Source organism: Salvelinus fontinalis, chromosome 26, assembly GCF_029448725.1.
Source record: "Salvelinus fontinalis isolate EN_2023a chromosome 26, ASM2944872v1, whole genome shotgun sequence".
Classification (NCBI taxonomy): Eukaryota; Metazoa; Chordata; class Actinopteri; order Salmoniformes; family Salmonidae; genus Salvelinus; species Salvelinus fontinalis.
In genome coordinates, this window is record NC_074690.1 from 11,866,882 (window position 1) to 11,892,956 (window position 26,075).

Consider the following 26,075-nt stretch of genomic DNA (forward strand, 5'->3'; position numbering starts at 1 on the left):
GGCAGGCTCGGCGCTCAAGGGAGCCAGTACGCCTGCACGGTCCGGTATTTCCGGCGCCACCTCCCCGCCCCAACCCAGTACCACCAGTGCCTCCTCCACGCACTAGCCATATGGTGCGTGTCTCCAGCCCTTTACCACCAGTGCCTAAACCACGCACCAAGCCTCCTGTGTGTCCCCAGAGTCCTGTGCGTCCTGTTGCTGCTCCCCGCACTAGCCCTGAGATGCGTGTCCCCAGCCCGGTGCCACCAGTCCCGGCACCACGCACCAGGCCTACAGTGCGCCTCAGCCGGCAGGAGTCTGCCGTCTACACAGCGATGCCTGAACTGCCCGTCTGCCAAGCGCCATCTGAGCCATCCGTCTCCCCAGCGCCATCTGAGCCATCCGTCTCCCCAGCGCCATCTGAGCCATCCGTCTCCCCAGCGCCATCTGAGCCATCCGTCTGCAATGAGCCTGCAAAGCCGCCCGTCTGCCATGAGCCTGCAAAGCCGCCCGTCTGCCATGAGCCTACTGAGTCGCCCGCCAGACAGGAGCCGCTAGAGCCGCCAGCCAGACAGGAGCCGCTAGAGCCGTCCGTCAGACAGGATCTGCCAGAGCCGCCAACCAGACAGGATCTGCCAGAGCCGCCAACCAGACAGGATCTGCCAGAGCCGCCAACCAGACAGGATCTGCCAGAGCCGCCAACCAGACAGGATCTGCCAGAGCCGCCAACCAGACAGGATCTGCCAGAGCCGCCAACCAGACAGGATCTGCCAGAGCCGCCAACCAGACAGGATCTGCCAGAGCCGCCAACCAGACAGGATCTGCCAGAGCCGCCAGCCAGCCATGAGCAGCCAGATCAGTCAGCCAGCCATGAGCAGCCAGATCCGTCAGCTAGCCATGAGCAGCCAGATCCGTCAGCTAGCCATGAGCAGCCAGATCCGTCAGCTAGCCATGAGCAGCCAGATCCGTCAGCTAGCCATGAGCAGCCAGATCCGTCAGCTAGCCATGAGCAGCCAGATCCGTCAGCTAGCCATGAGCAGCCAGATCCGTCAGCTAGCCATGAGCAGCCAGATCCGTCAGCTAGCCATGAGCAGCCAGATCCGTCAGCCAACCATGGGCCGTCCCTCGGTCCGGAGCTGCAGTCCCTCAGTCCGGAGCTGCCGTTCCTCAGTCCGGAGCTGCCCCTTATCCTGGTGCTGCCCCTTATCCTGGTGCTGCCCCTTATCCTGGTGCTGCCCCTTATCCTGGTGCTGTCCCTTATCCTGGTGCTGTCCCTTATCCTGGTGCTGTCCCTTATCCTGGTGCTGTCCCTTACCCTGGTACTGCCCCTTAGTTCGGAGCTGCCCCTGACCCTGGTACTGCCCCTTACCCTGGTACTGCCCCTTACCCTGGTACTGCCCCTTAGTCCGGAGCTGCCCCTTAGTCCGGAACTGCCCCTTAATGCAGTGGGGTTAATGTGGAGGGGGGTCATTTGGAGGAAGCTAAGGAGGCGGTTAGGGACTGTGGTGACGTGGGGACCACAACCAGAGCCGGAGCCGCCACCGTGGATGGAAGCCCACCCAGACCCTCCCCTAGACTGTGTAATGGTGCGCCCGGAGTTCGCACCTTAAGGGGGGGGGGGTTATGTCACGCCCTGGCCTTAGTATTCTTTGTTTTCTTTATTATTTTAGTTAGGTCAGGGTGTGACATGGGGAATGTTTGTGTTTTGTTGGTTTTGGGTGATTCTATGGTAAAGGGGTTGTTGGGTGTAGTATATGGGTTTGTGTTGAGTTCATGTGTCTAGCGTTGTCTATGTATGTTTAGTTGTCTAGGAGAGTCTATGGTTACCTGAATGAGTTCCCAATTAGAGACAGCTGATTTCGGTTGTCTCTGATTGGGAGCCTTATTTAGGGTAGCCATAGGCTTTCATTTGTTGTGAGTAGTTGTCTATGTGATACGTTTGTAGCCTGTGTGTGCACATCGTTGTTTAGCTTCACGATCGTTTTCTTGTTTTGTTTAGTTCGTAAGTGTGTTTGTTTCGTTTGCCTTCTTCTTCAATAAAAAGGAGATGGCTTATTTTCCAAATGCTGCGTTTTGGTCCGTCAATCCTCCACACGATCGTGACAAACAGAGTACAAATAAAGATACTGTAACGACTGTCTAATTCCTCCTCCTCGGATGAGGAGAAGGAGTAAGGGTCAGACCAAAGCGCAGAGTGGTTAGTGCTCATATTGATTTAATCAAAACGAAACTGAACACTTACAAATACAAAAAAACAACGAACGTGACAAAACCGAAAACAGTCCCGTGTGGCACGAACCCTGACACGAGATACAAACACCCACAAACACACACGTGAACCCCGGCTGCCTTAGTATGATTCTCAATCAGGGACAACGATTGACAGCTGCCTCTGATTGAGAATCATACCAGGCCGAACACAAAATCCCAACATAGAAAATCACACATAGACAAACCCACCCAACTCACGCCCTGACCAACTAAATAAATACAAGACAAAAGAAAACAGGTCAGGAACGTGACAGATACAGTATATGCCTACCTTGTTCTTGTCTGTTGGCTTAAAAAAAGACACAAAACCATTCAAACGAAGTCCGCAAAACGTCACAAACCCTGCTGCTGCTGTCATTCGATGTCAGTGGCATTGACATATTTTATTCAAAGAGAGGACACCATAATGAGAGAAATAATGTAGCCTAAGCTACTGAAAAAAGGACTTTTACAAGACTGAATCATGATTTGATTCTTATTAAAGAGATGGAGTCCAGACAGACTACTTTAGTAAACTTTCAGAATGGACTTATACAGTACCAGTCAAAAGTTTGGACACACCTACTTATTCTAAGGTTTTTCTTTATTTGTACTATTTTCTACATAGTAGAATAATAGTGAAGATATCAAAACTATGAAATAACCAAAAAAGTGTTATGCAAATCCAAATATATTTTAGATTCCTCAAAGTAGCCACCCTTTGCCTTGATGATATCTTTACACACTCTTGGCATTCTCTCAACCAGCTGCATGAGATAGTCACCTGGGATGCATTTCAATTAACAGGTGTGCCTTGTAAAATTGTATCATTTATTTTCTTCTTAATGCGTTTGAGAAAATCAGTTGTGTTGTGTCAAGGTAGGGGTGGTAAAATGAAGATAGCCCTATTTGGTAAAAAAACAAGTCCATATTATGTCATGAACAGCTCAAATAAAGAGAAACGACAGTCCATCATTAATTTAAGACATGAACGTCAGTCCATGCGAAAAATGTCAAGAACTTTGAAAGTTTCTTCAGGTGATGTTGCAAGAACCATCAAGCGCTAAGATGAAACTGGCTCTCATGAGGACCGCCACAGGAAAGGAAGACCCAGAGATACCTCTGCTGCAGAGGATAGGTTCATTAGAGTTGGGGCGGCAGGTAGCCTAGTGGTTAGAGCATTGGACTAGCGGAAGGTTGCAAGATCAAATCCCCAAGCTGACAAGGTAAAAATCTGTTGTTCTGCCCCTATACAAGGCAGTAACCCACTGTTCCTAGGCCGTCATTGAAAATAAGAATTTGTTCTTAACTGACTTGTCTAGTTAAATAAAGATTAAAAAAATAGTTACCAGCCTCAGAAATTGCAGCCCAAATAAATCCTTTGCAGAGTTCAAGTAACAGGCACATCTCAACATAAACTGTTCATAGGAGACTGTGTGAATCAGGCCTTCATGGCCGAATTGCTGCAAAGAAACCACTACTCAAGGACACCAATAAAAAGAAGAGACTTGCTTGGGCCAAGAAACGTGAACAATGGTCATTAGACGGGTGGAAATATGTCCTTTGGTCTGATGAGTCTAAATTTGAGATTTTTTGTTCCAACCTCCGTGAACAGAGGATCTCCACATGTGTTGAGCATGGAGGAGGAGGTGTGATGGTGACACTGTCAGTGATTTATTTCGAATTCAAGGCACACTTAACCAGCGTGGCTGAAGGCATTCAGTTGTACAACTGACTAGGTATCCCCCTTTCCCCTTACCACAGCATTCTGCAGCGATAAACCATCCCATCTGGTTTGCGCTTAGTGGGACTATCATTTGTTTTTCAACAGGACAATGACCCATAACACACCTTTAGGCTGTGTAAGGGCTATTTGACCAAGAAGGAGAGTTATGGAGTGCTACATCAGATGACCTGGCCTTCACAATCACCTGACCTCAACCCAATTGAGATGGTCTGGGATGAGTTGGACCACAGTGAAGGAAAAGCAGCCAAAAGTGCTCAGCATATGTGGGAACTCCATCAAGACTGTTGGAGAAGCATTCCTCATGAAGCTGGTTGAGAGAATGCCAAGAGTGTGCAAAGCTGTCATCAAGGCAAAGGGTGGCTACTTTGAAGAATCTAAAATAAAGTTTGATTTGTTTAACACTTTTATTTCATAGTTTTGATGTCCATAATATTATTCTACAATGTAGAAAATAGTAAAAATAAAGAAAAACCCTTGAATGTGTAGGTGTGTCCAAACGTCTGACTTGTACTGTAGCGTTTCAGACATGACTGAGTCTGACTTGCCAAGGAGAGGAAAACTGGGCATATTCCATATCCACCCAGAGGGCAGAAAAGGCTTTGATAAACGTTGATTACTGTACTGTTTTTATGAGTCTGGCTCTGTTTGGTTACTACATGATTCCATATGTGTTATTTCATAGTTTTGATGTCTTCACTTTTATTCTACAATGTAGAAAATAAAGAAAAAAACAAAACTTGAATGAGTAGGTGTGTCCAAACATTTGACTGGTACTGTACAGTAGGTCTATAGAGAGCATCAGTCAAACTCACACACGCAAACCCCCATAAAAGCACCCGTCAATCAAAGTCACCAGTGTATCAGACACAACAGCTAATATTTCTCCTTTCCTTAAAACGTATTAAAAAACCTATTCTGTAAGGACAGACGCTGGAAGATGAGAAGCAAGTACAGGGAGTGAATATTTAATAAATAACTGACGTGAAACAAAACAAGGACAGCGTCTGGACAGGGGGAACAAAACGACATTAATGCTGACACAGGGATCAAACTGAGGAACAGACAGATATAAAGGAAGCAATCAACAAAGCCTACCTTAGGCTTTCCTGAAAGTAGGCTATAAGATAATGAATTGATATTGAAAGGATGAAGGGGACAGCTATGCTATGGTATGAAGATAAAATTGACAATCATTAAAATAGAAACAAATGTCCATAGCCTATTTATCAGCGACGCTGATTATCGTGGGGGAGAGAGTTGGAAAGATTTTTCAAATACTGTGAGGAGCTATTCTAATTTGAATGGATGTAAAAAATTTAAAAATTACTTCGTTGACTGAGAATACCAGCTGTTCACTTTCCTAAATTTGACATTTGCGAGAAGCAGGCCAGGTACTTCTATGTGTGCTCAGGTGCACGCGCTCCATCAACATTGCTCACATGGAGTGCGTAAATGATGGTATAAAATACACCAAAACTTTTTTCCCATAAATGTAGCAGGTTTTTAATACATGTATTAACATAAATAATTATAACCAGGGATTAACGTTACATTTTTTGGGGGGGGGTCTCGTCTAGGGCAGCATATCGGCCAGGACTGGGCCTGATCAGCATTGATTAGTCTTCAGTATCAAATTATACCATGCCAAGTTGGAGAGGATTGGCACATAGTTCATTTGACACAACATTAGAGCATTATAGGACTCAGAGCCAGAACAACCTTGTCGACTGCTGTTTAATAATTAATGAATAGTCAGACACATCTAGCCTTTTTTAGGAGAAGACCGATTTATTTATTTACTAGCAAGCAATGAAAATATGCATTGTATAAAATACACATAGAACTATTTTTTACTGAATAGCCAAAGCCTATAGCGCTCTAGACACCCGCTTCTAGCGATGAGCTGCTTCAGCATCAAAGGACAGTTGGAAAGAGGAGGAGATGTAGAAGGTTGAATAGACAGACTAAGTTAGCAAAAAAAATGCTTATAATCATTAGTGAACATTCTGGCTATTAGGTAAAGTTTATCTACATGAAAATAAATAAATAAAATCCATAAGGAATATAGGCCTATTTAAACAGTTTTGGCAGTTTTTTTTTACGATGGTCTTTATCCATAGTTTTCAGTTACAATTACCGTCACAGCCCTACCATAAATGTACAAATATCCACTTGGAGAATTAAGATTTCTGAGTGGTTTAGTTCCCCCTCTGAAACAAGGCAGCTTTTCTTTCTTTATTCCCAAAATTCCCCAGTCAGTCTGCGCTCCAGATCTCCACACAAGGAGTTGTAGTGAGTCCCCGAGGAGCTGTTCCATATCGTAAAAACAAACACAGTGAAGGAAGCCCAGCGAAGCTCTGAGATTGGCTTAAAGGGCCCGGCTGAGTAAACAATGTGGCGGGCTGTTTATTTTGGGGGGGTGAATTGCTCTTGATATCAGCAGGCATCCCACGGAGCGAAAACAGTTGCTGTGGCCTTTTGGGGCCCCGCCAAGATGTGTTTCCCTTTCTGCCATGCTGGTGGGCTATAGACATTACTGTCTAGATCCACCTGCTACACAGAATGCTCTATAGCTCATCAGTTAGATGGCAATGGTGGGGATGAATTTGACAGTGACACTACTGGGCATGAACACAGTACATACATACACGCACACACCCAACTCATACACGCACACGCACATACTCATGCGCGCACAAACACACACACACTTTACACACACTACCCCAACCCACCCCAGCACACACAAACTCTCACCCCACTGTCACAAACACTCCAACCAATCGAACACATTACTCTCAGTAACCAAAATGCTTGATGATCACGCAGTCGTCTTAATTGTGGCGGCTGACATGCAAGTAACAATCAAGGCTGACTAGTGTGGCTAAATGAATGCCAGGCCAGGAGCTCGGTAAGTAATGCACTCGACAAATTAAATCTCATGGCAAATTAAAACAGCCAAGAGCAGCCGTAATAGCCTGCAAATCACCGGTTAAGTGGCAGTCACATCGGATTTCTCCATCCTTCACTGCATAGGGGAATCTATGTATCTAGCAACCGAGATGAGATGCTCACACCTCACCTCTCACAGCCATTTTGTTTTGTTTTATGCCTACTTGAAAACAGGCAGCACACAAGTATGCAAATATGTAAAACATTAAGGACACCTTCCTAATATTTAGTTGCCCGCCGCTTTTACCCTCACAATAGTCTCAATCCACCGGGGCATGGACTCTACTAGGGATGCCGGCACATGTTGACTCAAATGCTTCCCACAGTTGTGTGAAGTTGGCTGGATGTCCTTTGGGTGGTGAGCCACTCTTTTTTTTCTTTTTTTTCTTTTTAAAGGGGTGGATCAGCTTAATATTGTGGAAAGAATGTTGCTTCCATCAATGTAATTGTCTGCATCATTTCCAATCACCCGTATATTTTTGGGGTAAATACACTGCTCAAAAAGATAAAGAACACTTAAACAACACAATGTAATTCCAAGTCAATCACACTTCTGTGAAATCAAACTGTCCACTTAGGAAGCAACACTGATTGACAATACATTTCACATGCTGTTGTGCCTAAGGAAAAGACAACAGGTGGAAATTATAGGCAATTAGCAAGACACCCCCAATAAAGGAGTGGTTCTGCAGGTGGTGACCACAGACCACTTCTCAGTTCCTATGCTTCCTGGCTGATGTTTTGGTCACTTTTGAATGCTGGCGGTGCTTTCACTCTAGTGGTAGCATAAGACGGAGTCTACAACCCACACAAGTGGCTCAGGTAGTGCAGCTCATCCAGGATGGCACATCAATGCGAGCTGTGGCAAGAAGGTTTGCTGTGTCTGTCAGAGTAGTGTACAGAGCATGGAGGCGCTACCAGGAGACAGGCCAGTACATCAGGAGACGTGGAGGAGGCCGTAGGAGGGAAACAACCCAGCAGCAGGACCACTACCTCCGCCTTTGTGCAAGAAGGAGCAGGAGGAGCACTGCCAGAGCCCTGCAAAATGACATCCAGCAGGCCACAAATGTGCATGTGTCTGCTCAAACGGTCAGAAACAGACTACATGAGGGTGTTATGAGGGCCCGATGTCCACAGGTGGGGGTTGTGCTTACAGCCCAACACCGTGGAGGACGTTTGGCATTTGCCAGAGAACACCAAGAATGGCAAATTCGCCACTGGCGCCCTGTGCTCTTCACAGATGAAAGCAGGTTCAAACTGAGCACATGTGACAGTCTGGAGACGCCGTGGAGAATGTTCTGCTGCCTGCAACATCCTCCAGCATGACCGGTTTGGCGGTGGGTCAGTCATGGTGTGGGGTGGCATATCTTTGGGGGGCCGCACAGCCCTCCATGGGCTCGCCAGAGGTAGCCTGACTGCCATTAGGTACCGAGATGAGATCCTCAGACCCCTTGTGAGACCATATGCTGGTGCGGTTGGCCCTGGGTTCCTTCTAATGCAAGACAATGCTAGACCTCATGTGGCTGGAGTGTGTCAGCAGTTCCTGCAAGAGGAAGGCATTGATGCTATGGACTGGCCCGCCCGTTCCCCAGACCTGAATCCAATTGAGCACATCTGGGACATCAAGTCTCGCTCCATCCACCAACGCCACGTTGCACCCCAGACTGTCCAGGAGTTGGCGGATGCTTTAGTCCAGGTCTGGGAGGAGATCCCTCAGGAGACCATCCGCCACCTCATCAGGAGCATGCCCAGGCGTTGTAGGGAGGTCATACAGGCACGTGGAGGCCACACACACTACTGAGCCTCATTTTGACTTGTTTTAAGGACATTACATCAAAGTTGGATCAGCCTGTAGTGTGGTTTTCCACTTTAATTTTGAGTGTGACTCCAAATCCAGACCTCCATGGGTTGATAAATTTGATTTCCATTGATAATTTTTGTGTGATTTTGTTGTCAGCACATTCAACTATGTAAAGAAAAAACGATTTAATAAGAATAGTTCATTCATTCAGATCTAGGATGTGTTATTTTAGTGTTCCCTTTATTTTTTTGAGCAGTGTATATCCATACACGCATGCATACATATATACATACACATACCTTTTCTTATTTAAAGAATATACCTGTATTATTATTCCCCGCAAACCCTACCACCGATCCCCCAATTGGAGTAAACTAATAAACACTTCGGCTTTTACCTTCAATTTATACATTTTATACACATTTTACAGACACAGTCTACTTTACAATAGTTCTCTCTTGTTTGTTCTTAGTCCTTCCTCTATTTCTGATGTCCATCCAGTTTGATTTCTATTTGTAACTGTGCTATTTCACAAAAGTTCCGAACCTATATACATTTTACAGATCCCATATGTTTTACATTGTTTATCTTGTTATTAGTCCCACCCTTCAGCTCCATTCAACTCCTCCCATCTACCTCTATTTGCCATATATTTTTCAACTGTGCTGTGATGCTTCACAAAATAATTGAACCTTTCTATTCTTATAGCTCCTACAGATTGTAAATTTAAAAAAAATGTTTTTGCAAAAATAATTATTATATTATTGATTGATTGACTATGGCTTTCCAAACCACCCAGTATTGCTATCTGCAGCATTAGTTCTAGGCAAATTTTGCAATTCTTCAGCCATTCCTGGACCTGTGACCAAAAACGAGCTACATATGGACAATACCAAAATAAATGATCTAATGACTCTGCCTCCTCACAGCAGAATCTGCAGAGCTGGGAAGATTGTATCCCCCATATATATAACATTCTATTAGTTGCAAGAATTTTGTATAGTAATTTAAATTGAAAAAATTGAAGTTTTGAATCCGGTGTTGTTTTGCGAATCAATTCATAAACCATGTGCCATGGAATGGGTACATCAAATCTCTTCCCAACTATTTTGCACTTTATATGGCACACCTGTCAGTTTTTTGGTCCTTAAATGAAATTGGTATATGTTTTTATTTTTCACACTTTTCTTTAACCATTTATGTTCTTTAATACAGGGCCGACATACAAGTTCCTTACTTTTTTCCCCTTCTACTTGCCTCTTCCATTTTTGTGGTAATGCTGCAATTAATTGGTTGTAATTTTGGGTAGAGCAGACATTTCCATATGTCTGTGTTAGCTGCATGTGTGACATAACTCCACCAGTCCTATTTATGATATCATTCACTGAAATGATACATTTTTTTAACATTTCTTCGAAAAATACAGTTTTTTTTTAATCAATTAGTATATTTGAATTTAACCACAATATTTGTTGTATTATTTGTTCTGTCTTTTCAGGTGGATTAAACTGAAATTGCAACCAACTTTCTAAGGCTTGTTTAAAAAAGAAAGATATTTTGGAGATGATTTCCTTTTCAAACAACCGAAAGTGAGCAGGTGTAATCTGAATAAAGGGGAAAAGGCCCTTCTTGAACATAGGGTGAGACATTCGTACCAATTTACTAGAGAACCATTTTGGATTTAAGTATAACTTTTGTATGATAGATGCCTTTAGTGAGAGGTCTAATGCTTAAATATTTTATCATTTCTGCCCTCCGAATTCAAATTCGTTATATAAATAGGCCCTTTTAATTTTATCTGGCTTGCCGTTCCAAATAAAATTGAATATTTTTTGTTCATATAATTTAAAAAGCAGGTCACTAGGTCTAGGCAAAACCATAAGCAAATAGTCATATCACAGTTGACCTAACGAATGAACTTTCATGTGCCTTAATCAGGGTGATTTTTCCACAAATAGACAGATGTTTTCCTTTCCATGGTAGCAAGATCTTATCTATTTTTGCTAACTTTCTATAAAAATTTATTGGAGTGAGACCATTTCTTTCTTTTGGGATTTGTATACCATGGTGAACCATTCTTGATACACACAGGAAACTGTTGAGCGTGAAAAAGCCTGGCACCTACTACCATACCCCGTTCATAAGACACTTAAATATTTTGTCTTGCCCATTCACCCTCTGAATGGCACACTAAACAATCCATGTCTCAATTGTCTCTAGGCTTAAAAATCCTTCTTTAACCCATCTCCCCCCCTTCAGAAAACACTGATTGAAGTGGTTTTAACAAGTGACATCTATAAGAGATCATAGCTTTCACCTGGATTGTGTGTGTGTGTGATGTCATGTCATATGCATTTGTTCTATTAGCAGCACACACATGCATTATGTACACTGATGGTCAAATGACACATCCACAGGATCATACAGATCAGTATTCACGGCAGTATGTGTTGTGATGATTATAGAGTATATGTGTGTACGGTACAGTACAGCGTCTGAGCTCTTTATGTGTGTGATCGGAGTACAGCTGTTCTCTCCTCCTATGGCCTATTTCTGCAAACACAAACACTCCTCTATATTTACTCTCTCATCTCACAATGTTATGTCTTTCTCTCTCTGTTTGTCTCGCTATCTCACTCTCTGATTCTCTGTATGTCTCTCTGTATGTCCCTCTCTTTATGTCTCTTTCTTTTCCTCACTCTCATACAGACACCCAAGTGCTCTAATGAATATGGTGCTTGTAAACCAGAGTTGTTGGTCTGGTTCTCACATGGGAGTCCTGATTATATGGCTTTGGGTAAAAGTGCCGGCTATCTGGAGAGGTGATGTATTCCATCCTTTTTTCTTTCTCTCCTCTCTCTGTCTTCTCTGTGGAGGTCATGACCTCCCTGTCACTGACCACACAGTCGTCTCCATGGCTTTGAGCCGAGGTCGCCGTGGCAACACTGCCGATCCGTCACCTCTGTGTGTTCTGCTGCTTTGTCCCAGCACCCCAGCGCTATCCCACGTGGCTTAGCAGAAACAATGATTAATTGTGGCTGTGTTGACAGAAGCAACTGCTTGCCCTCACCCCTCCACCATGGGAAACATAAGGGCTGTGTCCTAATACGCTTATACAGCTTCCTTCACTTGTATCCTTGATTTTCAACTGTCTGACCTCATCCCCTCTAAGATGGGAACTTCAAGGGATGTGTCCTAATACACCTATATGGCTTCCTTCAACAATACATGTTCACACACCTTTTAACATGCTGTAACACTAATACCGTATGCAAAACAATAAACTTTGATTTGAGAACTAGATATACTTCACATTGATTTATAAAAGACCTCAAGTATAGCTAGTAGCTATAGTACTGCAGTCTCCCTCTCTTTACAGCCCCATTCGCTGGAGTGATGGTCTATAATTAGCATATAGAATAGCTGCTCGCTCAGCATTGGCATGTCCAGGAACATTCTTTAAGTGGTGAAAATGCTTCCATCAACAGAGCCGGACTGATAAAAACATTCCACTAATCAAAGTTTATCCAAGCCTTTTCTGCCCTCTGGGTGGATATGGAATATGCCAAGTTTTCCTCTCCTTGGCAAGTCGGACTCAGTCATGTCTGAAACACTTGTGCCTGATTCACACCATAAGGCTGACCTGTACTGCGCTGGCTCTGATGTTTTCCTTTCACATTGCCCTCTCCAGCATGGTTCCAGCAGTTATGGTGGATGTGTAACCAGGCCAGCCAAATACAGCTTGGCTTGGGCCGGTTCTGTTTGGCTCAGAAGTGTGAAAAAGGGTATAGCCTTGTGTATCCTACGAGAGGTCCATGATTTGTTTCATCTTGCTTCTGTTTGTTAGTTTTATAAATCAGATACAGATAGAGTACCAGTCAACAGTTAGGACACACCTACTCAATCAAGGTTTTTCTTTATTTTTACTATTTTCTACATTGTAGAATAATAGTATAGACATCAAAACTATGAAATAACACATATGGAATCAGGTAGTAACCAAAAAAGTGTTAAACAAATCAAAATATATTTTAAATTTGAGATTCTTCAAAGTAGCTACCCTTTTCCATGATGACAGCTTTGCACACTCTTGGCATTCTCTCAACCATCTTCACCTGGAATGCTTTTCCAACAGTCTTGAAGGAGTTCCCACATATGCTGAGCACTTGTTGGCTGCTTTTCCTTCACTCGCGGTCCAACTCATCCCAAACCATCTCAATTGGTTTGAGGTCCGGTGATTGTGGAGGCCAGGTCATCTGATGCAGCACTCCATCACTCTCCTTCGTGATTAAATAGCCCTTACACAGCCTGGAGGTGTGTTTTGGGTCATTGTCCTGATGAAAAACAAATGATAGTCCCACTAACTAGATATGATGGCGTATCGCTGCAGAATGCTGTGGTACAGTGGCTTTTGAAAGTATTCACCCCCTTTGGCATTTTTCCTATTGTGTTGCCTTACAACCTGGAATTAAAATTTGTATCATTTGATTTTCACAACATGCCTACCACTTTGAAGATGCTAAATATTTTTGGGAAACAAACAAGAAATAAGACACAAAAACTGAAAACTTGAACAAGCATAACTATTCACCCTCCCCAAATCAATACTTTGTAGAGCCACCTTTTGCAGCAACTACAGCTGCAAGTCTCTTGGAGTATGTCTCTATAAGCTTGGCACATCTTGCCACTGGGATTTTTTCTCAAGGCAAAACTGCTCCAGCTCCTTCAAGTTGGATGGGTTCCACTGGTGTACAGCAATCTTTAAGTCATACCACAGAATCTCAATTTGGATTGAGGTCTGGGCTTTGACTAGGCCATTCCAAGACATTTAAATGTTTTCCCTTAAACCACTCGAGTGTTGCTTTAGCAGTATGCTCACCTTCCAGCATTGTCCTGCTGGAAGGTGAACATCCGTCCCAGTCTCAAATCTCTGGAAGACTGAAACAGGTTTCCCTCAAGAATGTCCCTGTATTTAGCGCCCTCCATCATTCCTTTAATTCTGACCAGTTTCCCAGTCCCTGCCAATGAAAATGGTGTTCTCGGGGTAATAGGTGTTGGTTTTGCGCCAGACATAGCGTTTTCCTTGATGATCAAAAAGCTCAATTTTAGTCTCATCTGACCAGAGTACCTTCTTCCATATGTTTGGTGAGTCTCCCACATGCCTTTTGGTGAACACCAACCGTGTTTGCTTATTATCCTTCAGGTTTCGGGGCTGTCGCTGGGCAATACGGACTTTCAGCTCCCTCCAAAAAATGTTGTATTGGGTTCAGGTCTGGAGACTGGCTAGGCCACTCCAGGACCTTGAGATGCTTCTTACGGAGGAGCCACTCCTTAGTTGCCCTGGCTGTGTGTTTCGGGTCGTTGTCATGCTGGAAGACCCAGTCATGACCCATCTTCAATGCTCTTACTGAGGGAAGGAGGTTGTTGGCCAAGATCTCACGATACATGGCCCCATCCATTCTCCCCTCAATACGGTGCAGTCGTCCTGTCCCCTTTGCAGAAAAGCATCCCCAAAGAATGATGTTTCCACCTCCATGCTTCACGGTTGGGATGGTGTTCTTGGGGTTGTATTCATCCTTCTTCTTCCTCCAAACACGGCGAGTGGAGTTTAGACCAAAAAGCTCTATTTTTGTTTCATCAGACCACATGACCTTCTCCCATTCCTCCTCTGGATCACCCAGATGGTCATTGGCAAACTTCAGACGGGCCTGGACATGCGCTGGTTTAGCAGGGGGACCTTGCGTGCGCTGCAGGATTTTAATCCATGGTGGCGTAGTGTGTTACTAATGGTTTTCTTTGAGACTGTGGTCCCAGCTCTCTTCAGGTCATTGACCAGGTCCTGCCGTGTAGTTCTGGGCTGATCCCTCACCTTCCTCATGATCATTGATGCCCCACGAGGTGAGATCTTGCATGGAGCCCCAGACCAAGGGTGATTGACCGTCATCTTGAACTTCTTCCATTTTCTAATAATTGCGCCAACAGTTGTTGCCTTCTCACCAAGCTGCTTGCCTATTGTCCTGTAGCCCATCCCAGCCTTGTACAGGTCTACAATTTTAGCCCTGATGTCCTTACACAGCTCTCTGGTCTTGGCCATTGTGGAGAGGTTGGAGTCTGTTTGATTGAGTGTGTGGACAGGTGTCTTTTATACAGGTAACGAGTTCAAACAGGTGCAGTTAATACAGGTAATGAGTGGAGAACAGGAGGGCTTCTTAACCTGTTTGGGGTGCAAGCCCGACCTCGGACCAAAAATGACAACAGCTGCAGAGCGCGAAATTCAAAATCTATTTTTTAAAAATATTTAACTTTTACACATTAACAAGTCCAATACAGCATTTGAAAGATAAACATCTTGTCAATCCAGCCAACATGTCCGATTTTTTAAATGTTTTACAGAGAAAACACCACATATATTTATGTTAGCTGACCACCAAATACAAAAGTGGACAGACACGTATGAATTATGATTATGAAGTATGAATTATGATTGAAGTAGCATGCACAACCAACCGAAATAAACTAAAACCAACCTAAAGAGCCCAGAAAAAACGACCTCAGATGACAGTCATATAACATGTTACACAATAAATCTATGTTTTGTTCATAAAAAGTGCATATTTTAGCTATAAATCTGTTTTACATTGATGCTACCCAAAAATGCTAACACATAGCTAGAGTCTGAATCCAGCCGGGAGTAGCCAGAGAAAATACATACACCAACGTCGGCTACTAATTACACCTCATAAAACATTTCAGAAAAACATATGGTGGATAACTAATGAAAGACAGATATCTTGTGAATACAGACAACATTTCCGATTTTTGAAGTGTTTTACAGCGAAAACACAATATATCGTTATATTAGCTAACATCATAAGCTAGCATAAGGCAGCATTGATTCTAGTCAAGCGCTAGCCTAGCATAGTTAGCAGCGTTAGCATTCAACAGTTCGACATATATATGAAAAAGCATCCCAAATTGGGTCTTATCTTTCTTGGTACTCCATCAGAATGTTGTAACGGGGTCCAATGTCCAGTAGAGTCTTTAGTTGGGTTCCAGAACGAAGGATTCCCCTCTTTGGTTAGCTAGCACGGTAGCATTGCTGCGCCAGAAAGCGTTTCTTCAAAAAATTCTTCCGTCGTTTCACATCTAAAGTCCAGAATAAATTGCAATAATATAATTAAAGTATATTGAAAAAACAACCTTTAGGATGATTTTGTGACATGTAGCAAATAATATCGTAGTCAGGCATCATATTCAAAGTTACCTACCTTGTTCCAGAAGCCGAGATCAAATTATCCTTCGCGCCCGGATTTTTATTTTAACTGCGCATGTCTCACAAGAAGTTCTGTTATTCAGTCCAGGGACGAGATATTCGACCCCTTTCAATTCTCACTTCCGCATTACAGTCTAAGGTACGCCTCTGACGTGTCCCTATGGTCCTAAGTCAAATGGCCTTTTATAGAGAAGGTCTTAAAGAGACACATCGCATTTTGGGAAACTCAATTCGGCTGGGAAAATGGCTGTAAAAATATTTCTGTTCGACTTAGAGAAACAATTCAAACCTTTTTAGAAACTACAGACTGTTATCTATCCAACAGTAGTAAATATATGCATATTGGAAAATAAAAAGTTTCTTAGGAGGCCGTTTGAAAATGTGCACACATTTTCCAGTTTTTTCAATATTCAGCGTGCAGCCAGAACAGGTTAAAGAAAAACTAACAGGTATGTGAGAGCCGGAATTCTTACTGGTTGGTAGGTGATCAAATACTTATGTCATGCAATAAAATGCAAATTAATTAATAAAAGATCATACAATGTTATTTTCTGGATTTTTAGATTCCGTCTCTCACAGTTGAAATGTACCTATGATAAAAATTACAGACCTCTACATGCTTTGTAAGTAGGAAAACCTGCAAAATCGGCAGTGTATCAAATACTTGTTCTCCCCACTGTATATGCTGAGATCATGTGACAGATCATGTGACACTTAAATAATGTCCACCTGTGTGCAATCTAACTAATTATCTGACTTCTGAAGGTAGTTGGTTGCACCAGATTTTATTTAGGGGCTTCATAGCAAATACATATGCACGCACCACTTTTCCATTTGTAATTTTTCCGAATTTTTTAAAACAAGTTATTTTTTAAATTTCACTTCACCAATTTGGACTATTTTGTGTATGTCCATTACATGACATCCAAATAAAAATCCATTTAAATTACAGGTTGTAATGCAACAAAATAGGAAAACCCCAAGGGGGATGAATACTTTTGCAAGGCACTGTAGCCATGCTGGTTAAGTGTGTCTTGAATTCTAAACAAGTCACTGACAGTGTCTCCTGCAAAGCACCCCCACCATCACACCTTCTCCTCCATGCTTCATGGTGGGAACCACACATGCAGAGATCCTCCGTTCACCTACTCTCACAAAGACACGTTGGTTGGAACCAAAAATCTCAAATTTGGACCAATCAGACCAAAGGACAGATTTCCACCAGTCTAATGTCCATTGCTTATGTTTTTTGGCCCAAGCAAGTCTCGTCTTCTTATTGGTGTCCTTTAATATTGGTTTCTTTGCAGCAATTCGACCATGAAGGCCTGATTCACGCAGTCTCCTCTGAACAGTTGATGTTGAGATGTGTCTGTTACCTGAACTCTGAAGCATTTATTTGGGCTGTAATCTGAGGTGCAGTTAACTTTAATGAACTTATCCTCTGCAGCAGAGATAACTCTGGGTCTTCCTTTCCTGTGGCCATGCTCATGAGAGCCAGTTTCATCATAGTGCTTGATGGTTTTTGCGACTGCACTGTCCAAAGTTGTTGAAATGTTTCATATTGACTGACCTTCATGTCTTTAAGTAATGATGGACTGTCGTTTCTCTATGCTTATTTGAGCTGTTCCTGCCATAATATGGACTTGGTCTTTTCCCAAATAGGGATATCTTCTATATACCACCTCTACCTTGTCTCAACACAACTGATTCAATTGAATGCATTAAGAAGGAAACAAATTCCACAAATTAACTTTTAACAAGGCACACCTGTTAATTGAAATGCATTCCAGGTGACTACCCCATGAAGCTGGTTGAGAGAATGCCAAGAATATGCAAAGCTGTCATCAAGGCAAAGGGTTGCTACTTTGAAGAATCTCAAGTACAAAATATATTTGATTTGTTGAACACTTTTATGGTTGCTAAATGATTCCATATGTGTTATTTCATAGTTTTGATGTCTTCACTATTGTTCTACAATGTAGAAAATAGTTCAAATCTAGAAAAACCCTTGAATGAGTAGGTGTGTCCAAACCTTTGACTGGTACTGTATATCGTACAGACTAGAGTAATGTCCTTTAGTAACCTTTACATGAAAGCTACCCTCTTGGCCATGTCTCTCTTGAAAACGAGTTTCTTTGAGATCTCAATGGGATCTACTGGTTAAATAATGGTTGAATAGAATACTGACAACCTTCTCATTGTGTTTGTCAATCTCGAGGCCTGTTGGCAAGAGATTCACTGAGATGTCAATGAGATAACCTGGTTAAATAAAGGTTCCTCTCTGTGTCTGTTTGTAGGCGTTCCCTCGGGCCCGCGGAACGTGATCTCCGTCGTGAACGAGACTTCGGTGATCCTGGAGTGGCACACGCCCAGGGAGACGGGCGGTCGTGAGGATGTGGTCTACAACATCGTGTGTAAGAAGTGTCGTGCGGACCGCCGTACCTGCTCGCACTGCGACGACAACGTGGAGTTTGTGCCTCGGCAGCTTGGCCTGACAGAGACCAGGGTGTTCATCAGTAACCTGTGGGCTCACACGCTGTACAGCTTTGAGATACAGGCTGTAAATGGGGTCACCAACAAGAGCCCTTACCCTGCCCAGCACGTGTCTATAGACATCACCACCAACCAGGCTGGTAAGAGAATAGTGTGGGTGTGAGAGTTAGGGTTAGGGGAGTGTGTGTATGCATGTGGAAGGGATAGGGAAGATGACGATGATGCAGCAGCAACATTTTCATCATCTGTATACATTGTTGGTGTTTTCTGCTGTACCTGTGTCTCCTACATGGTTTTCATATTTTATTCCACATTGCTCAGCACAGCATAATCTCTGTATTTTTTATTCCTGGCCCGTTGCTTCTCCTATCACAATCTGTGCTGGAGAGATGTCATTGTGCTGTACTGTGAATAATGACTTTAAGGATCGAAGTGATGGGGGCAGCTTACTCCAACTATACTAGAACTCACAAAGTGAAATATTGAAACGGTCTCTATTCTTTGGCTTCATCACCCTCTTTTCTCGTATCAAAGCAGTGGCCTGCTTGATAATTGAGTGTGTTGGGGGTTGGGGGATTTCCCCCTTTGAAACATGGTGAAGTTAAAACCCTAAACCGAAGACATGGCATATTAGGATCTGTGGCGAGACCAGCATATCCATCCCTCTGCCGTATTTCTGCACCCATTGTAGTTCCCCAGTTTAAAAAAAGAGAAAATGCTGGTTTGTCTTTTGCTCTGTTCCACAAGAGAACATTCCAGAAATGCTTTGTTCTTAAAGGCCCAATGCAGCCTTTTTTATTTCAATATCAAATAATTTCTGGGTAACAGTCAAGTACCTTACTGTGATTCCTCTAAATTTAAATGGCCAAAAAGAAACAAAAATAGCTTCTAAGCAAGAGCAATATCTGATGCAATAATTTAGCTGGGACTGTCTGAGTGGGGAGGGGAAAACTGAAAACGATATTTTTATGGCAGAGAGGTTCGGAACTCTCTTTCTTATTGGTCTGTTAACTAAGTTACTGCCTGGTGATGTCACCAGGCCAAAACTCCATCCCACCAAAACAGGCTGAAAATTAATGTGGTCTTTTCAAACAACTAAAAGGGGATTATCATACTTTTCACAATTTCACAGTATTTTTCCTTTATTTTGTAAAGTATTTTTTTATATTTTATTGTACTTCTATTAATAGTATTATTCCATCAATATAGTGTGGACTGCACTGGGCCTTTAAGCATTGGTAGCAAGCCTAAAGTAAATAAATCTGACTTTGGCAAAAAGCACACGTTTTTTATATAACGTCTTTTCTACTCAATCTTCTGAAGTTTGCGACAGCATTGAAGCGGTGGCATGGCTTGTCAGAGGTTTTTGCTGTTTGCAGTCTTCTGTTTTTAATGACGCTTTGTTTTCGGCGAGCAGCAATACGGCTTCTCCCTTCATGGCAAAAACCTTGAAACATAACGTATTTAATCCTGGGTGAAATACCTATTGAGGTTTGTTTTTATAGGGCTGAACAGGGCCAGTATTCACAAATCATCTCAGGAGTGTGATCTAGGATCAGGTCCCGCCTCTTACTCATTATGATTTAAAAGCAAAACCGAAATCAGCACTTCTTTTCTTAGATCCTTTATGAATACAGGCCCAGGCCAGATTCTCTGCTATTCGCTGTGTCTTGGCAACAGTGCTGTAGCTCTTACAGAACAGGCAGTGAGACAAGAAGGGGTCGTGTTTAGTACTACATAATGACCATGCAGACATCTCCTCTGTCAAAGACATTAGCCCACGATTAGGGTAGCCTGAACCAAGCCAGAGAGTTGGACGGCCGCCTCCTCATCCCTCTCTTTCACTCTCTCTCTCTGTCTCTCTCTTTTTTTCTCACATCCGAAGACTCTCTGTCTCTCTCCAACTCCCTTGCTTTATTTTTTTTTGCATCCCTCCCTCCCTCCCTCCCTCCCTCCCTCTCTGGTGACAGAATATGAATTCAGCCACTGGAAGTGACAGCGTTGGGATATGTTGTCTGCCCGGTCCTTTTCCTACAGTGTTCTTCATGCTCCCGTGGAGCTCCATCATGTACATAGTGGCACTTATCAAGGGACCTCGAGCACAAACTATTGACCAAGTGGAAAATGTAAATAAGACGCATTACATTTAACTGTGTTTACTAGTATGAGAGGGACCTCAGTCTGTCCATTACATGGAGTGTAGTGGTGTATTACAAATATGCTGTTTTCGAGTGGTAATTTTGTCGGTCTGTGCCATATTACAGTTTTGAGTGTGTACTGTAACTTTTCTGGGACTTTTCTGTGTTAAACATATTGAACAACTTCTGGTACTTACTACTCTACAAACTGCATGGTTGATAGCAGAGCTTTGGCGCTATGGAAAAGTGAAAGTTGAAGTTGTGAACACTCCAGTTTGTGCATAAGCTAACGCATTTTGATGAGCTTAAGTGAATAGCTCCTAAAACGTCTTCTTTCGATACATACACCTAAATCATTGTACATTTTTCAAATATTTGATTACAACATTTCAGGGGCACAACTTTGGTTTTAGATGTGGGGGGGACATACATAGTTGTTTTTATCTTGTCCGATAAACACTACAGACAGCCTACCTGACTGCTCGGAGGCACCCCCATGGTCCTAAAGCAGACCGTTGCCTCGTTTTGTATCTTATTCCAATTATGAAACTGGGTGGACATGTTCCCACCGTCCCCAGTAAAAGTTGCACCACTGCATTACTTTGATTACATTGATTGCATTGATTGCATTGATTACAACAACCTCCAAGAAAATAACGACTAAGTACACACTTTCTCTTAGAACGCGAAAGAGAGCGGAGAAGGGTGTGCTCTCTGTCTGTCTGTCTGTCTGTCTGTCTGTCTGTCTGTCTGTCTGTCTGTCTGTCTGTCTGTCTGTCTGTCTGTCTGTCTGTCTGTCTGTCTGTCTGTCTGTCTGTCTGTCTGTCTGTCTGTCTGTCTGTCTGTCTGTCTGTCTGTCTGTCTGTCTGTCTGTCTGTCTGTCTGTCTGTCTGTCTCTCTGTCTCTCTCTCTCTCTCTCTCTCTCTCTCTCTCTCTCTCTCTCTCTCTCTCTCTCTCTCTCTCTCTCTCTCTCTCTCTCTCTCTCTCTCTCTCTCTCTCTCTCTCTCTCTCTCTCTCTCTCTCTCTCTCTCTCTCTCTCTCTCTCTCTCTCTCTCTCTCTCTCTCTCTCTCTCTCTCTCTCTCTCTCTCTCTCTCTCTCTCTCTCGTCATGGCTGACAGTGAAATGAGAAAAGTAAATAAATTGCTCTGATTATCAGGGTGGCCTAATGGCTTCTGATTGTCCCGTTTGACAGGAGAAATATGCCCTACTTGACAGATAGATGTAGGGAAGAAGAGGTGACTGGCTGTAATCGGGTCTGCCCATACCCAGCCATAGGAGACTCTTTGTGGTGCTGCTGCTTCCGACAGGAGGTTTTTCATAGGCAGGCAGGAGGCTAGACCAATGCGCCGGACGTGGTTATTGGCTGTCTGGGAGGAGACAGAAAGAAGGATCGAAGGATCATTTGGGGAGAAAACTTTATGAGGAGGGCAGTGAAAAAGTGAAAGACTGAATGTCTGGGGAAAGTTATTCTTAGCCACACTTACTTGTGCAAACTGGACTGAACTCCCAAACAGTTCAAAAGGACACAAACATGTTTGCAATCAGTTTCCCATCCATGGGACGGTTAGCATGAGGTTGTAAGTAACAAGAACATTTCCCAGGACATAGACATATCTGATATTGGCAGAAAGCTTAAATTCTTGTTAACCTCTCTGGTACAAGTGGGACGCTAGCGTCCCACCTAACCAACAGCCAGTGAAATTGCAGGGCGCCAAATTCAAAACAACATAAATCTCATAATTAAAATTCCTTAAACATACAAGTATTACACACCATTTTAAAGATAAACTTCTCGTTAATCCAGCCACAGTGTCTGATTTCAAAAAGGCTTTACGGCGAAAGCACACCTTGCGATTATGTTAGGTCAGCACCTAGTCACAGAAAACCATACAGCCATTTTCCAGCCAAGGAGAGGCTCACAAAAGTCAGAAATAGCGATTAAATTAATCACTAACCTTTGATCTTCATCAGATGGCACTCATAGGACTTCATGTTACACAATACATGTATGTTTTGTTCGATAAAGTTCATATTTATATCCAAAAATCTCAGTTTACATTGGCGCGTTATGTTCAGAAATGCATTGTCTCAAACAAACATCCGGTGAAAGTGCAGAGAGCCACATCAAATAACAGAAATACTCATCATAAACATTGATAAAAGATACAAGTGTTAAACATACGAATAAAGATAAACATCTCCTTAATGCAACCGCTGTGTCAGATTTCAAAAAGGCTTTACGGCGAAAGCACACTTTGCGATTATGTTAGGTCAACGCCTAGCTACAGAAACCCATATAGCCATTTTCCAGCCAAGAAGAGGGCTCACAAAAGTCAGAAATAGTATTAAAATTAATAACTTACCTTTGATGATCTTCATCTGGTGGCACTCCCAGGTCTCCATGTTAGACAATAAATGTTTGTTTTGTTCGATAATGTCCCTCTTTATGACCAAAAACTAATTTTTGTTCGCGCGTTTTGTTCAGTAATCCGAATGCTTAAGGCGCGTGCACTAAGTCCAGATGAATTCTTTTTTTAAGTACAATAAGAGTTAATAGAAACATGCCAAACGATGTTTAAAATCAATCCTCCGGTTGTTTTTGTCATAAATAATAAATAATATTTCAACCGCACAAAAGCTTCGTCAATAGAAAGGAGAAACAAGAAAGGCGCGTTCCCGATCAGGCGCATGGCTGATGTCTGGAAATTTCCACTGGCATCTCATTGAAAGTGCTGTATCTCGCTCATTTTTCAGAGTAAAAACCTGAAACAATGGCTAAAGACTGGCCACATGTAGAGGAAGCCATAGAGCTCGTGAACTGGGTCCTAAGTCTTTGTATGGTGGATAGGCTTTCAATGGAAAAACAGCCTTTCAAAATAATAGTACTACCTGGTTGGATTTTCCTTGGGTTTTTGCCTGCCATATCAGTTATGTTATACTCACAAACATTATTTTAATAGTTTTGGAAACTGTAGAGTGTTTTCTATCCAAATCTACTAATTATATGCATATCCTAACTTCTGGGCCTGAGTAGCAGGCAGTTTAATTTGGGCACGCTTTTCATCCAAAATTCCGAATGCTGCCCCCTACTCTAGTGAAGTTAATCTAACTGCACTGTCCAATTTACAGTAGCTATTACAGTGAAATAATACCATGCTATTGCTTCAGGAGAGTGCACAATTTTTAACATAAAGTTATTAATAAACAAAATAGGCACATTTGGGCAGTCTGGATACAACATTTTGAACAGAAATGCAATGGTTGATTGGATTAGTCTAAAACTTTGCACATACACTGCTGCCATCTAGTGGCCAAAATCTTAATTGCACCTCGGCTGGAATAATACATTATGGCCTTTCTCTTGCCTTTCTCTTGCAAAGATCATGGTACAAAAAAAATACAAAAGAACGGTTGTTTTTTTCTTTGTTTTATCTTTTACCAGATCTATTGTGTTATATTCTCCTACATTCCTTTCACATTTCCACGAACCTCAAAGTGTTTCCTTTCAAATGGTACCAAGAATATGCATATCCTTGCTTCAGGGCCTGAGCTACAGGCAGTTAGATTTGGGTATGTCATTTTAGGCGAAAATTGAAAAAAGGGGGCAGATCCTTAATTATGAGGTTCATTGTATTTTAGATGGAAGACTGTAGGATTGATGGAGAAATAGGGGAGAAGATGAGAGCGTGATACAGCTTGTTAGAGCGTGAGAGGAGAGCTATGTAAAAGAGAGAATGAAAGAGAGAGTTAGACGGAAGGAAGATAGAGGGGGAGAGACTGGTAGAGGAGAGGCAGTCAGTGGCAATGTGGTGCAGAGAGGTGCCGTGTGGATCAGTGCAGAGACCATTAATGAGGCCATTAAACTGTCCTAGATACCTCTGCGTGTGTGTGATGAAGGCCTGATCAATACCAAGATTTAGGAGCTCATTCACAGCCTGCCCTGCCCTGTCCTGGGCACACACACACAACTCAGGTTATTTACACCTTCTCTCTACACAGCCCAGGTTTAGTCATCTTAATCTCTGTACAGTCAAAAGCGGCCATCTCCCATGTTATGTTTTTTTCAGGAACATTATCCTTTAATTTACTTAGGAGCACACAGTGTACAGACCTAAGGGTTGTGCGGTAAATTTTAAATATCTACTGTATTAAGTTTAATGCATACAAGGATAATTTCAGTCGAGGACCGGAGGAATGCGTAATGTAAAAAAAAATCCAGAAAACTTTGGAAATGTTCTCTGATGTAACACAATGTCCTCAACAGCATCCATCTCTCCATCCATCCCTCCTCTCCTCCATCCCTCCATCCAAGACACTTAACCCATATGAACAGCTGAATGACATCACTCAGAGAGGGACTTTTCTTCCCTCTTTTACTGCTTTCCTCTGCCTTTATCTTTTTTCCTGACTGGCACAACATTGTATCCTAGATTGCGTGCCAACTGCCAAACCAGTCTCCGACCTGAGAACCCTCTGTATCTAAACACTCCTCCTCAAATCAAATCAAATCAAAATGTATTTGTCACATGCGCCGAATACAACAGGTGTAGACCTTACAGTGAAAGGCTTACTTACAGGCTCTAACCAATAGTGCAAAATATGTATTAGGTGAACAAAAGGTAAGTAAAGAAATAAAAACAACAGTAAAAAGACAGTGAAAAATAACAGCTGCGAGGCTATATACAGTAGCAAGGCTATAAAAGTAGCGAGGCTAGTATGAGGTAGTATGTACATGAATGTATGGTTAAAGTGACTATGCATATATGATGAACAGAGAGTAGCAGTAGCGTAAAAGAGGGGTTGGTGGGTGGTGGGTGACGGGACACAACGCAGATAGCCCGGTTAGCCAATGTGCGAGAGCACTGGTTGGTCGGGCCAATTGAGGTAGTATGTACATGAATGTATAGTTAAAGTGACTATGCATATATTATAAACCGAGTGTAGCATCAGCGTAAAAGAGGGGTTTGTGGGAGGCACACAATGCAGATAGTCCGGGTAGCCATTTGATTACCTGTTCAGGAGTCTTATGGCTTGGGGGTAAAAACTGTTGAAGCCTTTTTGTCCTAGACTTGGCACTCCGGTACCACTTACCATGTGGTAGTAAAGAGAACAGTCTATGACTGGGGTGGCTGGGGTCTTTGACAAGTTTTAGGGTCTTCCTCTGACACCGCCTGGTATAGAGGTCCTGGATGGCAGGAAGCTTAGCCCCGGTGATGTACTAGGCCGTACGCATTACCCTCTTTAGTGCCTTGCGGTTGGAGGCCGAGCAATTACCATACCAGGCAGTAATGCAATCAGTCAGGATGCTCTCGATGTTGCAGATGTAGAACTATTTGAGGATCTCAGGACCCATGCCAAATCTTTTTAGTTTCCTGAGGGGGAATAGGCTTCGTCGTGCCCTCTTCACAGCTGCCTTGGTGTGTTTGGACCACTCTAGTTTG

General features: G+C 42.9%; 1 protein-coding gene across 4 annotated transcripts in view; it reads left to right on the top strand.

Moving 5' to 3' along the window:
- Positions 1-26,075, top strand: part of LOC129823648 (ephrin type-B receptor 1-B) — a 482,949-nt gene that overhangs the window by 345,134 nt on the left and 111,740 nt on the right. For 3 of the 4 annotated variants that reach the window (XM_055882517.1, XM_055882519.1, XM_055882516.1), the window contains exon 5: positions 18,300-18,635. The exons of the other annotated variant lie outside the window; for it this stretch is intronic. In XM_055882517.1, coding sequence (XP_055738492.1) covers positions 18,300-18,635 — 336 coding nt within the window. The remainder of the gene's footprint in view (positions 1-18,299; positions 18,636-26,075) is intronic. 4 annotated transcript variants of the gene reach the window in all.